The 15,675-nt window shown below is 33.5% G+C and overlaps 1 protein-coding gene across 1 annotated transcript; it reads right to left on the reverse strand.

Moving 5' to 3' along the window:
* Positions 1–5,539: 5,539 nt before the first annotated feature.
* Positions 5,540–15,289, reverse strand: LOC127946313 (transcription factor GATA-4-like). The gene is made up of 6 exons (XM_052542795.1): positions 14,599–15,289; positions 10,276–10,442; positions 8,753–8,878; positions 8,562–8,643; positions 8,352–8,467; positions 5,540–7,177 (listed from the first exon to the last, which is right to left on the reverse strand). Exons 1-6 carry the CDS (start codon positions 15,107–15,109, stop codon positions 7,061–7,063), a joined length of 1,119 nt encoding a protein of 372 aa, XP_052398755.1. The 5' UTR covers positions 15,110–15,289; the 3' UTR covers positions 5,540–7,060.
* Positions 15,290–15,675: the final 386 nt, after the last annotated feature.

A 15,675-nucleotide genomic window follows, 5' to 3' on the forward strand; every position in this document is an offset into this window, starting at 1 on the left:
TAGGCTACTTAGAAAATGCATGCAGGTTTGTTTTAAGTGCATGATAAATAGGCCTAGATTAGCATATTGCAAAAAGACTTTGCAAAAATGCATAGAAGTTCCTCACTCGAGCAACTTCTTAAGAAGACACATGCTCCTCAAGGTCATTTATATATATAACCACAAACATTGCAAACAAGTAAATGCGTGCACATATGTTTCTAAAGCGGTTGTTTGGTGACGCCTCTCCCGCGGATCTTACCGTAGCTCTCCGTCCAGGGCCTGGATCACCGCCGCGAAGCTCCGGCTGGTCTGGTTCAGATACGCGTAGCAGGTCCGCAGGGTTTCGCTCATGGAGTCCTGGCAGGAGAAGCACACAAAGGAGGGGTGTCGGTGAGTCCGGAGCGGGTGAGAAGCACGGGTCACCAGCCGCCCTTCCTGCGCGCTGCGCCGCCCGCCGGAGAGCACCGAGCGCAGCGACAACGAGCGCTTGATCACGGAGAACGGCGCTGCGCTCTTACCGCCGACCACAGCCATGAGCGAACGAGCTCCTGCAGCTCCTGCTTCTGTTTACAAGCAGTGCACAACTTTCCAACTTCAGTTAAACTTTAAAGTAAAGCCATTCGCCAGAGAGGAAGTGAAACCGAGCGTCAGAAGGACGCGTTTTTAAAGCACGCCTATATGTAATCTGATATGTAAACAGACTATAAGAGCGTTTCACCTCATATTGAGGTTTACGCATATTAATTATCCTCCCCGCTATTAGCAATAAAGCACGCGCATGTTTTCAGAGCGCGCAGTTCGCCAAGTCCGCACTTCTGGACACACCTACTCAAACACTCTTCCACACTTAAAAAAAACAGAAAAGTGATCCTCGTAACTGTGTATGCGACATATGGGGTGACCGAAATTTGAAAATAAAATAATAATTATAATAATAATTATAAAAAATTATTAAAACTCATCTGGACCAAAAATATATTTTTTTTAAACTGAGACTTTTAACTGAGAACAATATTTGGGTGAAAAAAAAAAAAAAAAAAAGAAATCTAAATTATTCGCTTTTAAAGTTGTTCAAATGAAGTTCTTAGCAATGCGTATTACTAATCAAAAATTAAGTTTTGATAAATTTACGGTACACTGTAAAAAATTATTGTGATCTTAACAGTAAAAGACTGTAAAAATGCTACAGTAAAAACTTGTTAATTGGTTATCAGTAAGTTTCCATACTATATATGGTGAATAACTGTAATTACATTAAATGTAATTGTACAGTAAAATTACTTTAAAATAAAAAATTTTGGAAGTGAAAAAGAAAAAGTCATTGTTGAATTTACAGTGAAAAACAGTAAATTGGATCTCCCAGAATTCCCTGCATGACACTTCATATTTTATGTTTTTTTTATTGAAATAATTATGTTTCTTCTTAGTGTCCACATGTACAGCTTAAAAAAAAAAAAAAAAAAGACGACATAAAGTGGAACTTAGTCATTTTCCAAAACCGCTAAGCAAATATATTCAGTTTCAGTACATACCACATAGAGACGTCGTTGCTGATGCTGCTCTCGTTCAGTTTCAGCCTCTGGATCTGATTCTGGATCATAAATATACGCTGAATCTGACTGTTAGCCATGGTTTGTTTTGGATGTTTTTTTCCCTCAAGGTAATGTCACAGCTTCCAAACGCTCTCAACGCAAAAGCCTATTCGCGCTCGTGATTCTTTAGCTCCGCCCACACGTCACGCCTCCAGACGCTCGTGTTTTTCCGGGAAAAATCGGTACAGACTATCTTTCTCTTATGAATATAATAAAACTAAAGACTTTTTGGAGTTATGAAGGATGCAGTACTACTCTATAGGTACTGAAGATTAACAAGAGTGAAAACGAGCATTTCACTCCCCCCCCCCCCCCCCCCCTTTAATGAAATTCTGTATTTTGTTGTAAATTTAAGTCTGTAAAACCTAAAATGTTGCTACCATATTTTTAACAGTAAAGTTCTGGCAACCACACCTGCCAGTATTTTACCGTAATTTTCACAGATTTTTTTTTTTATAGTAAAATTTACAGTAATTTTAGGAAATGTACAAAATATATTCATGGAACATGCTCTTTACTTAAGATCCTAATGATTAAAAAAAAAAAAAATCATAATTATGACCCATGCAATGTATTGTTGGCTATTTCTACAAATATATCTGTGTATAATAATAAATAAAAAATTTAAAAAGTAGATTTTTATTGACACTGACACATGGAATGTTCTCATACTTAACTACAAATTTCACATGTGTCCAATCCTATGGCTAGTAGTGCATAGGCATATATTAAAATAAGTATAAATTGCATTTATACAAACTAATATACAGGTAGGTATTCTTTGCATGCATCATGCAAATCTCTTATATTAATAAGAGATCTATATATCTATCTAATGTCAGTGTGGATGTGGATTAGCTGTCAAACACCCTGTCTCACCCTCCAGTCCTCAAAGCTCATTATATAAGACAAATCCTGGCTCTCCTGTCTGGTAAAACTAACCTTCATCTCCAAACCAGGATTAAATCAAATCCATCTGATGGTGACACGTTTATGCACTGCTTGCTGGAAAAGCATAATAATGTGACATCTTCAGAACTGCAGCTGATGCAATTAAAGTTTCATCTCTGCTTAATCTTCTTTAAATGTAATGCTTTTAATGCTCAGTAATAAATAAATCTGACGTGCATAATGACAGATAAATACAAAACATGTATTGTGCATGGACATGCATGCACAGGGAATGAATATTAGAGATGAATGCTTAAAATGCATTTACTTACATAATCCAATTTAGGCATTACGGAACGACAGCCTCCTAATTTGTATTTAAAGAGGTTGATTATTTCTTCCGGGTGTCCTAGGGACTTGAGGATGTCCATTTTCGCCCGTGTGTTTATGAGGACGCTTTTCTTAACAGGTGAGCTGAGATTCTCGCGCTGCTATTTCCATTCAAACTCTCTAGAGATCCAGGACAGCATCAGCTAACAGCGCAGCTACCATCCCTCACTCACACGATCGACTGACTCTTCTGATTGGCTGAGGCGTCATGGGCTTAGAGCGCATCGGCCAATGAGAAGCGAGAGCGTCTGGTGTGATGGCCCGCCCAGTAGCCAGTAGGATGGACGCAGAGCTCATGCGAGGCGCTGATTGGCCAGGCTGATGATGACGTTGAGAGACACCGGGATGGTGTGTACAAAGAAATGAGATTCACCTCAGATTGCGAATTAGAGCTGAAGCATAACGAATATTAACTTAATTACTTATAAGACCAATATGGTTTTATATAATATAAAACCACTGTTATTTAACATTATTTGTGTGAATTACATATCTGACACTGGAGCACAAAATCAGTCATAAGTAGCATTTGTAGCAATAGCCAACAATACATTGTAAGTGTCAAAATGATATATATTTTTTATTATGCCAAAAATCACTAGGAAATTAAGGAAAGATCATGTTCCATGAAGGTATTTTGTAAATTTCCTTCCGTGAATAAACACTTTTTAAAAAAAATTAGTAATATGCATTGCTAAGAACTTCATTTGAACAATTTTAAAGACGATTCTTTTCAATATTCAGATTCTTTTTTTTTACTACCTCAGAGTTTCAAATAGTTGCATCTCAGACAAACATTGTCCTCCTAACACATCAATTGAAAGCTTATTTATAGGGCTATTTAAAAAGAAAAAGACAAGTATGACTGGTTTTGTGGTCCAGGGTGACATTTTGAAAGTGAAAGTGACATGACATTCAGCCAAGTATGGTGACCCATACTCAGAATTCATGCTCTGCTTTTAACCCATCCGAAGTGGACACACACACAGAGTAGTGAAAACACACACACACACACACACACACACACACACACACACCCGGGTAGCCATTTATGCTGCGGCGCCCGAGGAGCAGTTGAAGGTTCAGTGCCTTGCTCAAGGACACCTAAGTCGTGGTATTGAAGATGGAGAGAGAACTGTACGTGCACTCCCCCCACCTACAATTCCTGCCGGCCCGAGACTCAAAGTCACAACCTTTCGATTGGGTGTCCGACTCTCTAACCATTAGGCCACAACTTCCCTATTGCAATTTGCATTTTAGTAGCATACAATGTAAATGTAAAGGGATTTAAGAATACATTGTTAGCCTACAGTAATAGTAGTAATAGTGATTATACTGATAATACTGATAGGATAGTAATAGTAATAGTAGTAATAGTGATAATAGTGATAATACTGATAGGATAGTAATAGTAATAGTAGTAATAGTGATAATACTGATAATAATGGTAGGATAGTAATAGTAATAGTAGTAATAGTGATAATAGTGATAATACTGATAGGATAGTAATAGTAATAGTAGTAGTAGTAATAGTGATAGTAATAGTGAAAACAGTTATAGTAATAGTAGTAATAGTAATAGTTATAGTCATGGTAATAATAGTGATAATAGTGATTGTAATATAGTAATAGTGATAGTAATAGTGATAATAGTGATAGTTATAGTAATAGTAGTAATAGTAATAGTGATAGTAATAGTGATTATAGTGATAGTAATAGTGATTATAGTGATAATAGTTATAGTAATAGTGATAATAGTAATAGTAGTAATAGTGATAATAGTGATAATACTGATAGGATAGTAATAGTAATAGTAGTAGTAGTAATAGTGATAGTAATAGTGAAAACAGTTATAGTAATAGTAGTAATAGTAATAGTTATAGTCATGGTAATAATAGTGATAATAGTGATTGTAATATAGTAATAGTGATAGTAATAGTGATTATAGTGATAGTAATAGTGATTATAGTGATAATAGTTATAGTAATAGTGATAATAGTGATAGTAGTAATAGTGATAGTTATAGTAATAGTAGTAATGCTTATAGTGATAGTAATAGTGATAATAGTTATAGTAATAGTGATTGTAATAGTGATTGTAATAGTGATAATAGTTATAGTAATAGTGATAATAGTGATCGTAGTAATAGTGATAGTTATAGTAATAGTAGTAATGGTTATAGTGATAGTAATAGTGATAATAGTTATAGTAATAGTGATTGTAATAGTGATAATAGTTATAGTAATAGTGATAATAGTGATAGTAGTAATAGTGATAGTTATAGTAATAGTAGTAATGGTTATAGTGATAGTAATAGTGATAATAGTTATAGTAATAGTAGTAATAGTAATAGTGGTAGTGATAGTAATAGTTATAGTAATAGTGATAATAGTTACAGTAATAGTAGTAATAGTAATAGTGGTAGTGATAGTAATAGTTATAGTAATAGTGATAATAGTGATAGTTATAATAATAGTAATAGTGATAATAGTGATAGTTATAGTAATATTGATAATAATGATTGTAATAGTGATAGTTATAGCTCCTATAATGTGAACGGGCCTTTAGTCTTTGACAAATAAAATTATTAGGGCAGTTGTTTTTAATTGTCAAATTGTTATTTGAGTTTATTGCTATGGACAGTTAAAGAAAAACTTGTTCTCTGTGAAATAATAAAGTTGAATCTGAAATTACAAACAGTTTAATCAGATTTTCACACAGATGTTGTGTGGCACAACAACAGTTAAACATGGAGTGAGTTGTTTCGCGTACATACAGTTATATACATTTCATATTATAGAATGCTGCTATAAGAAAATAATTACATTTTGACTCTGTTTTCTTTACTGTCTAATGAAAATCATAAATGATGTATAATAGGAGATCAGATGCATTAGTTCAGATTAACTTTACAAGTTTGTCAGCTGGCCAACAGTAACCCTGTTTTCTATATAGAAATAAATACAAGAATTAAAAATCAGATACATTTAAAGGCGCTTAGTTGCAGGAAAATTGATTTTCTTAGATTTAAAAGGGAAGTAAAATTTGTGGTGAGGGTTATTTTTTTATATAAAGTTTCAAGGAAGTGGTTTTCTAGACAGGAAGTTGGTGAACTGATGCTGGTGAGTCTGGCTGCTAACACACAATAGATGCCATCAACAATAAAAACCTAAACTGCAACAAATCTGAATTTTCTTTGAACAACGGACAGGTCAAATGTGAGCAGGAATAACATATTGCAAGTTCTTATCTGCTCATAAACATGAATGTTCATCATGACAATAAAAAATCAAATAAATGTTTCCTAGCAGATATAGTGTGAAGGAAAAAAGAGAATAATCCATTAAAATACAGCAGAGTGCAACGGGAGAGGAAAACATTGCAACAAAATCCAATTACTATATTTTTTTGAGAAAAGTGTTGCCACCACTATGGCTTTAAAAAAAGCAAAAGTTCACCCAAAAATAAAAATCTGTTGTTAATGTGTTCACCCTCAGGTAATGCAAGATCAGGATGAGTTTGTTTCTTCATCAGATTTGGAGAAATGTAGAATTGCATCAGTGTGTCACCAATGGAAGTGAATGGGTGCCGTCAGAATGAGAGCACAAACAGCTGATAAAAACATCACAATAATCCACACGTCACTCCAGTCCATCAGTTAATGTCTTGAGAAGACCAAAAGTATTTATTTGAGTTAGAAACATCTTAATGCTGGATTTGTTTCATCTTTTGTATTCTCTGTGGATTATTGTGATGTTTTTATCAGCTGTTTGTACTCTCATTCTGACGGCACCCATTCACTGTGATGCAATGCTACATTTCTCCAAACCTGATGAAGAAACAAACTCATCGTGATCTTGGATGGAGCTATTGCTCTAACACGTCTATTTATACCAACTGAATCAAACCAATGTCTTAAAGAGGAGTGGAGCACATGAACATTCAGGTTATATAAAGTTCTCGTGATCTTCTGGGACTGAAGGGTCTTGGTTCCTGCGGTTCACAGCACGTTTATAATCAGGTCCAGGGTTTTCTCCTGATCTGTTGATGTGCATCACAGCGTTCAGGTCTCACTGTACAGAGAGGATCTTTTCATGATTGTCTTCACATCGGAGATAGTTCTGCATCTTCACTTCATCACTGATGCTCGCTGGTTCTGGCGGTTCTTCTGCTCCGAGCTCGCCGTCACAGGAGGATCTCAGGATCTTATCCCAGAATCAAGCTGTTCCACACTTCGCTTTTGGAGCCGGGAGATCCACTTGGAGAAAGTTTGAGAGCAGAACTTGAGCTCGGCGTTCCCAGATACGACGGGAATACAGAGACCTGGATGCACAAGGAAAAGATGGTGTGTTACTCTCTTTATCACTTATTAGGACATGGGCAACATCTCTGTCACGTGCTTGAGGTATTCGGCCAATCAGAGCACACCTCACTTTTCAGAACGATGAGTTTTGTAAAAATCAACACATTTCAGAAGGCGGGGCTTAGAGCAGAAGGCGGGGCTTAGAGCAGAAGGCGGGGCTTAGAGCAGAAGGCGGGGCTTAGAGCAGAAGACGGGGCTTAGAGGAGAAACAATAATGCACATTATATAGAAAATAATGTGTTTTTAACCTTAAACCACATAAACACATTGCATTACACCAAATGCACAAAATAATAATTTACTCTTTTTAGCAACATCATATGACCCCTTTAAGAAAAACATGTTAGGTTTATATATTAAATATATTTATATATAACATAAATTATATTAATATAGGCCTATATATATGCATGTAAATATTTTCATAATATATTTGTGTGTGTAGTTATATATAAATAATAAATATACACCGTACAAAAAGTTTCATTTAAATAAAATCACCATTTATCGTTTGACAGCACTAATTATATGTTATTATAATGTATGTGTATTATATTTATTGCCACAATTGTTATTTCTAATATAATAATATTTATTATAAAATAGTATGGATTATATTAAATTACATTAAATATTTATAATAGCCAGACATACTTTTTTTAAATAATCTGAATTTATAAACTGCACAATAATCATAAAAGAGATTAAACACTGTCTGAATACATGAATGTCCACAAAATATTTAATACATGTACTATTTAAAGGTTTGTTTATAATATTTATAAATGTATAAAATGTATAAATACAAATTTTATACCTATATTTAATATTAATACATAATATATATATATATATATATATATATATATATATATATATATATATATATATATATATATATATATTTATTAATAAATAATATATTTTTTACAAAGCACACACAAACTATTTAATATATTTTATATATAAAGGGTCATGTTTAGCTATAGTGGTTATAATTACAAATAATAAATGTAATATATAATACTAATTTTGTTTAAATAAAATAAGCAATACAAGTAATTATAATTGTTATTTAAAGTTGAATATTCCTAACAGAGTGTAACTGCCAGTGTGTGTGTTGTGCTCTCTGACCGGTGTGTGTTGGTGTGTGTAGAGCGATGAAGTGTCCGGCTCCGTCTTTATGGGCCGCGCTTCTTCAGTGGCACTGGAGTTCACAGCACTGGACGCCGTCTGACCCTCGGATGACCCTGAGATCACACACAGGTCAAAGGTCACCGTCACTGATTCCACCACGCTCATGATTCTGACTTTAGATGCTAATGAGAAGAGTTCTCTACTCACCAGGTTTGGACTTGCTGAAGTTTTTGGGTTTGCGTTTGCGCGTCTGAATTCCCTCTTTCTTCATGGCAGGAGGACGAGGAACCTGAACACAGGAGCAGAAACTCATTCTGATTAAACAACCAGATTTGGCACAAAAGCTGTACATTTGCACTGTCATAGCGTGAAGTTATGTCTTCTTGAGTCTGTCTCACCCCGTGGAGTTTCATGTAGAGTCCGCAGGCGTTGCAGACCGGCTCTCCTTCTGCGTTACGTCTCCAGAGCGTGGTTGTGGTCGTCTGACAGTTAGTGCAGGACAAACCAACCCGTCTGGACGCAGACTGACCAGGAGACAGACAGAAAGCAGCAGGTCAGTGATGGGCTTCACATCTGAATCAAGCCTGGATTAAACAATGCAATGCTACAAAGTCATGCAAAAAAAAAAAAAAAAACTGGAAACAATGAAAATGTTGCAATAATAAAAAAAAAAGGAAAAAAAAAAAGCACTGCAATATAAAACAAAATAAAAAGAGATTTCACTAATAAAAAGTAATGCAAAAAAAAAAATATGCTGGAAACAATGAAAATGTTGCAATAATAAAAAAAAAAAAGGAAAAAAAAAGCACTGCAATATAAAACAAAATAAAAAGAGATTTCACTAATAAAATGTAATGCAAAAAAAAAATAAACTTGTTGGAAACACAAAATTTTCAAATAAGAAATGCTGCAAATAAAAATTACACTTTGCAATACTATAAATAGTGCAAAATAAAAAACACTGCAATAATAAAAAATACAAAGTAATGTAGAAACAATGACCTTTCTGCAAACGGTAAAAGATAAAAAAAAAATGAACACTGCAATAAAAATGTCAAATTATAAATAAAGTCTGCACTAATAAAATGTAACACAAGATAAAAAATTACAAAACAATTGCTGCAAAAATGGAAATAAAAACTAAAATTTGCAATGTTATAAATAGTGCAAATTAAAAAAAAACACTGCAATAATAAAAAATACAAAAGTAATGCAAAATTTAAAAAATGTGATAAAAAATGACCTTGCTGCAAACAATAAAAGATAAAAAGATAAAGAAAATTAACACTGCAATAAAAATCTAAAATTAAAAATAAAGAATGCATTAATCAAATGTAACGCAAAATAAAAAAAAAAAGCTACAATCCTGGAAAAATAAAAATGTATCATTGCAATGCTATAAAAAGTGCAAAAAAAAAACAAAACATTGCAATAATAAAAAAAAAATACAATTGCACAAAACATGTTAGCTTACAGTAATTAAAAATAAATTACAGTAATTAAAAAATAATTATATTTATATATATATATATATGCTACAAAAACTGAAAACTCTGCAATATTAATAAAAAATGCTGCAATAATTAAAAAGTAATGCAAAATAAAATAAGAAAAACACTGCAAGATAACAATACACACTGCAATAATAAAAAGTAATGCAAAAAAATATATAATATAAAAATGGCAAAAAATAACCCTGTGCACTAAATTTTTATTTTTTTTAAATGTAACAAAATTCAAAATAGACAATAAATAATGTTATTAACTGTGATAGGTCAACAGGATGAAAAACGTGTGTTTAATGAACTGTCCTGTAAGTATTATACTAGACTCATACGTCGATTTTAAGGTTGAAATAGAAAGATGTGACCGGTGTGTTGTCAGGAGGGAGACTGATGTTGTGAATGTGGGTGAAACACACCAGTCGTCTCTGAGGTTTGATGAGCGGCCGGTTGATCCCGTTCATCTTGTTATAGAGACCGCAGGCGTTACACAGATAATGACCCGTCCCGTCCCGCCGCCACAGAGGAGTAGCTATCGCCCCGCAGTTCACACACTCACGACCCTCAGCCAAATCATCCAGCAGCTCTGAGCAGAACAAACACACACATGTGAGTTCACAAAGACGCTTTTATCTGTGGTGGTGAAGAAGAGCATCCAGCCTCTGGAGATTTAATAGTTATTTATATATATATATTTTAATTTGTAAAACTCTGCTGCAGACACTAAAAAACTGCAATGATTAAAAAAGTGCCAAATAAAAATAATTAAATAAAAAATAAATAAACCTTCTGCAATCACTGGAGAGAAAATAGAAATAGAAAAAAACACCATAATAAAAATAGTGTCAAATAAAATGTAAAATAAACATTGCAAAAAAATACTTTAAAAACTTTATGCAAACACTAAAAAAAACTGTAATAATAAAACTGAAAATATGAATAGGTAAATAAAATTAATGCAATAATAACAAATAATACAAAACAAAAAATAAAATTTCCATGCACAGGGAAAAACTGTTATAATAAAAATAGTGCAAAATAAAAAAGAAAAATAAACACTGAATTAATAAAACAGTACAAAATAAAAGAGATAAATATAATCAATGCACTTATACTAAAATGCAAAAAATATAAACTGTGGTAGTAAAAAAGCAAAAAGCAAAATAAAAAGCCAATTTTCTGCAAACACTGAAAAGACTGCGATGATTTTAACAAACATTTTAACAAACTGCAATAATAAAAAGTGCAAAATAAAAACAAGCAATGCATAAAATAATAAAGTGTAAAGTAAAAAAAAATAAAACAAATAAACACTGCAATAAAAAAAAATAAAAAAAAAGAGTCATACATTTTTGACAACAAAATGAGAAGTGTAGCTTCTGAATTGTGAATCAAAGCAGCTGAGTTTCCTGATCAGCAGGAGGCGCTGTTTCTCACCATTGTGTGTCTCTGTTAATCACATGACAGACCTGAACTACAACACTGAACCAGGACCAGTGTGGACACACGAGACAGAGGCAGAATCATTCATCTCTCTCACTCAACCATTCTTCAGGCTTTCAAACACCTTTAACAAGCTGCTGTACGCTTTCTGTCACATTCATTCAGAGTCAGCACAGATCCAGCAGAGGACAACAGCTGAGACACACATAACAGTTTCTTTTTTTTATTGCGATATTTCTAGTGTTTAGAAAAAGGAATTGTATATTGCTGATTTATTTTGTACTTTTTTTAATATTGCATTGTTTTGTTTTTTATGATTTTTTTATTGCAATGTTCTGTTTTTTAAGTTGCAAATGCTTCGAGAACACACACACACACACACACACATACACAGATTGCTTTCTGGGCAATTAATAGTAAACTTTGAACCTTGAACCTTGAACAAAAGGTTTAAAACATTTTTTCAAAGCTAAAAAATAAAAATAAAAACTAGATTAATCACCATTAAAGACTGAATAATAAAACAGAATATATATATATATTGATAATAATAGTGCAAAATTAAAGTACAAATACACACTAAAATAATAAAACATTTATTATTTATTAACAATTATAAAAAAAATAGTGCAAAATAAAAAAAAAATTAAAGAGAAGCATAAATTAGATAAAGCAACAATAAAAAGTAAAAAAAATTATTACAAATAAAAAAAAAACTTTATGGACACACTCCAAAATGCTGGAATAATAAAACTGTGCAAGATAAAATAGACGTACACTAAATGCAATCTCTGGTCTTTAATAATATTCTAGAAATGCACACAATCATTATTTATACATTGTTCATTTTGTAAAATCATAAAATGGAAAGTTGCTTTAACGTTTGCAGTTTAAAACATGCATCCTGTACATTTGGACAGAGAACATTCAGAAATAAAGTTTTTAAAAGGTTTGCACAGAAACGCAGAAACTATTTATAAACTGCACAAAAGCTCCCAAAAATACAACTGAAGTCAAGCTTGTCTCTGGGTTCATTAATAACACTCTATTAATAACACAAAGCTCACTTTACTCTTACAGTTTAATGAAAAATCAGAGTTTATTTAATATCTCAGGCAAACATGATTTATCTCGCGCACAGATTCGTGATTGTGTCTCTCTCTGAAAGACAATATAACTATAAACTGAACGGAATGATTGCTAATCAAATCTTTATCTTACTGATTTGTGTGCAGTTATTGATGTGAATAAATCTCACGTGGCACAGATTATTACATCAAACCACGCTTTGTTTTCTTTCGCTTTTTTTACCTTGACTTCGTTTTTTTTGTCAGAAAAGTTTTTTTTAATTATTTTTTTATGCATTTTAGACGTTTTTAACCAAAGCGACTCAAAGTGCATTCATGTTATAATTCGTTTAACCATATTATTGTGAATTTGATCATTAGAGCAACATGCAAACAAAAAAAAAAAAGTAAAATTTTCGATAAAGCGATTCTTTAAAAATCGCCTAAAGCGAATACAACATAATAATTATCTTAAATCATCATTATTAATCATTTAGATGTATTATGTATACAGGTCACAAATGAATTTACATCAGAAACTTATTTTAGCTTTATCTTTTATTCTGTTATATCATATTAATATTTCATATATTTTATAATCTTTTTATATTGCTATATTATGAATTAATTTTAGTCTATAAAATAGTTTTAATTAATCTGTCATAGGCTACACACGACAGATAAAACAATATTATTTATTTATAGCCATAAAATAAACAGCATAGGTTACTTAAAAATAAAATTACCTAATTATATCTGTTTTCGGGATTTGAACGACTTCATGAAATGTAAATCACAAAATGTTTCTAAATGCGGAACAATTTCATTAAAGCTAAATAAAAAAGCTATTTTTTTGCATGATTTATAGACTATTATAGGCCTAATAATAAATAAATATAAACGATCCAAGGAGACGAATTAAAACTCTTTTTTTTCTGTGTCGTGTCTCATAAAAGCATTTTCACTTCGAGCTTAAAGAAATAAAAACAGAAAATAAATTAAAGTCTTATGGAAAAAAAAATATTTCGTATTTTTTCAGGCCCTGCTGATAATAAAATAATAATAATAAAGCCAATTTTATTTATTTATTTGCAGTAGGTATTTATATGATTCGATCAGAGTGACATCATCTAAATTCTCGGCTCATTATGTAAAAACTGTTTATTATAAACTGTAAACTCCGTAATGTTTCTTAGCATTATTAAATAGTAATAATAGTAAAAAAAAACTCGGCCCAAATGATCAAAAGACAGTATATATATTTTCTAAAAGCTGATGTTTATAGCCATAAATGGCGAAACTTAATTTAGATTTCACCATGTTCATTATTCTGATAATCAATTCTTCCAGAAAAGAAACAGAAAAATAAATGTAAATAATTATTATAGGAAATCATATTAAGCCTACACCCACACGGTTTCAAAACGGAACGTAACATTGAAAAAAGAATGCACTTTTATTAATTTATTTGTATTTTTATTATTATTCATATTCATAAGCGAGTTTGGCGATTTTTAAATTTCATCAAAATAAATCCAGGCCGGAAACAAGTAAAACTGAGCAGCGCGTGAGCGTTAAATCACCTGTGTGTTTTACTTTCGTTTTATTTGAATCATATTCTCATATCAGATGATGAATGATAGTGTCGTGCAAACTCTTATTTAAACTTCCTAAAATGACAACCACAAATGCACATCAAGCTCAAACCATCGATGACTATTTCTTTCTAACATTTCAACCTAAATTTAAGATATCAATGTAATATATATATATATATATATATATATATATATATATATATATATATATGTTTTTTTTTTATTGCAAATAAAACCAAAGAAATCTTGTGAAGCGTACTCCATTATTTGAAGTCTTTCTGCTTCAGAATTGCATGTTCATAGTTGCTGTTAAAAATAAAGGTGCTTAAAATGTTCTTCAGGGATGCACCATTCAGTAAAAAAAGCATCTCTTCCTCATGTTTTTCTAATCTGAAGAAACTTCTTTCGAAGCAAAGACGCTTTTGTGAAACAGAAAGTTTCTTCAGAAATGAAAGGTTCTTCATGGAACCAGAAAAGCTTCTTCGATGGCATCACGAAGGTCCTTTATTTTTAAGAGCGTCTACCATTTTTTTTTTTTGTGAAATTAATTCCGCTAGAAATTTTTGAGTCAACTCTATTTTATTTTTATTTATTTAAGAAAATACAGAATCCTGAAATCATTCTGAATTCTCACCCAGACTGTGGTGGCGCGTTGTCCCGGGGGCTCCGCCGCTCTGGAGGCTGTGCAGCACGGAGCTGTCAAAGTGCGACGCCGCCCAAGAGCCTCCGATGTTGGGGCTCATGTAAGCCGGGTATCCGCCGTGATAGGATCCGCTCAGACCGCGCGAGCCGTAGTGCTCTCTCCCGCCGGCGGAGATGTTCAGCGGGCCGGAGTAACTCACCGTCTCCCGCGCCGCCGCGACCCCGGAGCTCAGCGGAGTGCTCGTGGAGAACGGGAACCTGGAGACCGGAGAGTGATGCTGGCCGCCGGTGGAGCTGTAAGAGGCTTCGCCCGCCTGCGCCCATCCCGAGTGCGCGGACACCGGGCTGCTCTGCTGCGGCGTCTGGAGGTACGGCAGCGCCGGGATCATCGAGGTGACCCGGGTGGGTGTCACGTACACCGGCGAAGCGGCGGCGTTATGCAGGAACCCGGGCTCGTAAGACGCGGGTCCGTGGTTTGCGGTCATCGTTACACCTTGATACATGTCCACAGGTGAGCGATCGCTCCACTCGCGAGGACCGGGGCATCGGCGTCGCTCTTACCGGGCTGAGCTCACCCTGGGAGCATTTTCTGCTTCGCTTGACTTGGCGACAGCGGAGGATGATGAGGGTGTATGGTCTCACTCCTCCCAATCTCTCCGCCTCCAGTAACGCGCATCTGATTCCTGCTCGGGTCACCGACCTCGTTAACAGGAACAACAACATATTCCCATTATATCTGCTCCACGCCCGCAAATCAGACCCGGTTCACAAACGAAATCAATAACATACAGTTAAAGCTGTAATAATTACTTTTTTTTTTTTTTGCAGATTTGACAAACTACCAGTGCGTTATGGTTTGCGCTCTCGAGCACGTATCTCATAGCCTTTATTTGCGCATGTGCAAGAATTAATTCTGAGATTCCAATTACAAAATTAAGGATTTCATTGAACTAAATAGGGTCATATAAAAAACTTAAACATATAAAAACATGTTCTTTAAAGAATGCCACAAAAAGAGTATCTTATAATAAAAAATACAAATACAAATTAAAACAAAAAAATTAATAAA

This window comes from Carassius gibelio, chromosome A24 (assembly GCF_023724105.1).
Source record: "Carassius gibelio isolate Cgi1373 ecotype wild population from Czech Republic chromosome A24, carGib1.2-hapl.c, whole genome shotgun sequence".
Classification (NCBI taxonomy): domain Eukaryota; kingdom Metazoa; phylum Chordata; class Actinopteri; order Cypriniformes; family Cyprinidae; genus Carassius; species Carassius gibelio.

Bases quoted from the DNA above. Each gene is read 5' to 3' on its own strand.
- LOC127946313 (XM_052542795.1), bottom strand. From the start codon at position 15,109: ATGTATCAAGGTGTAACGATGACCGCAAACCACGGACCCGCGTCTTAC. The intron at 10,443-14,598 runs GTGAGAATTCAG...TGTTCTGCTCAG, and splicing joins AACGCGCCACCACAGTCTGG to AGCTGCTGGATGATTTGGCT. The intron at 8,468-8,561 runs GTGAGTAGAGAA...GTGTGATCTCAG, and splicing joins CTTCAGCAAGTCCAAACCTG to GGTCATCCGAGGGTCAGACG.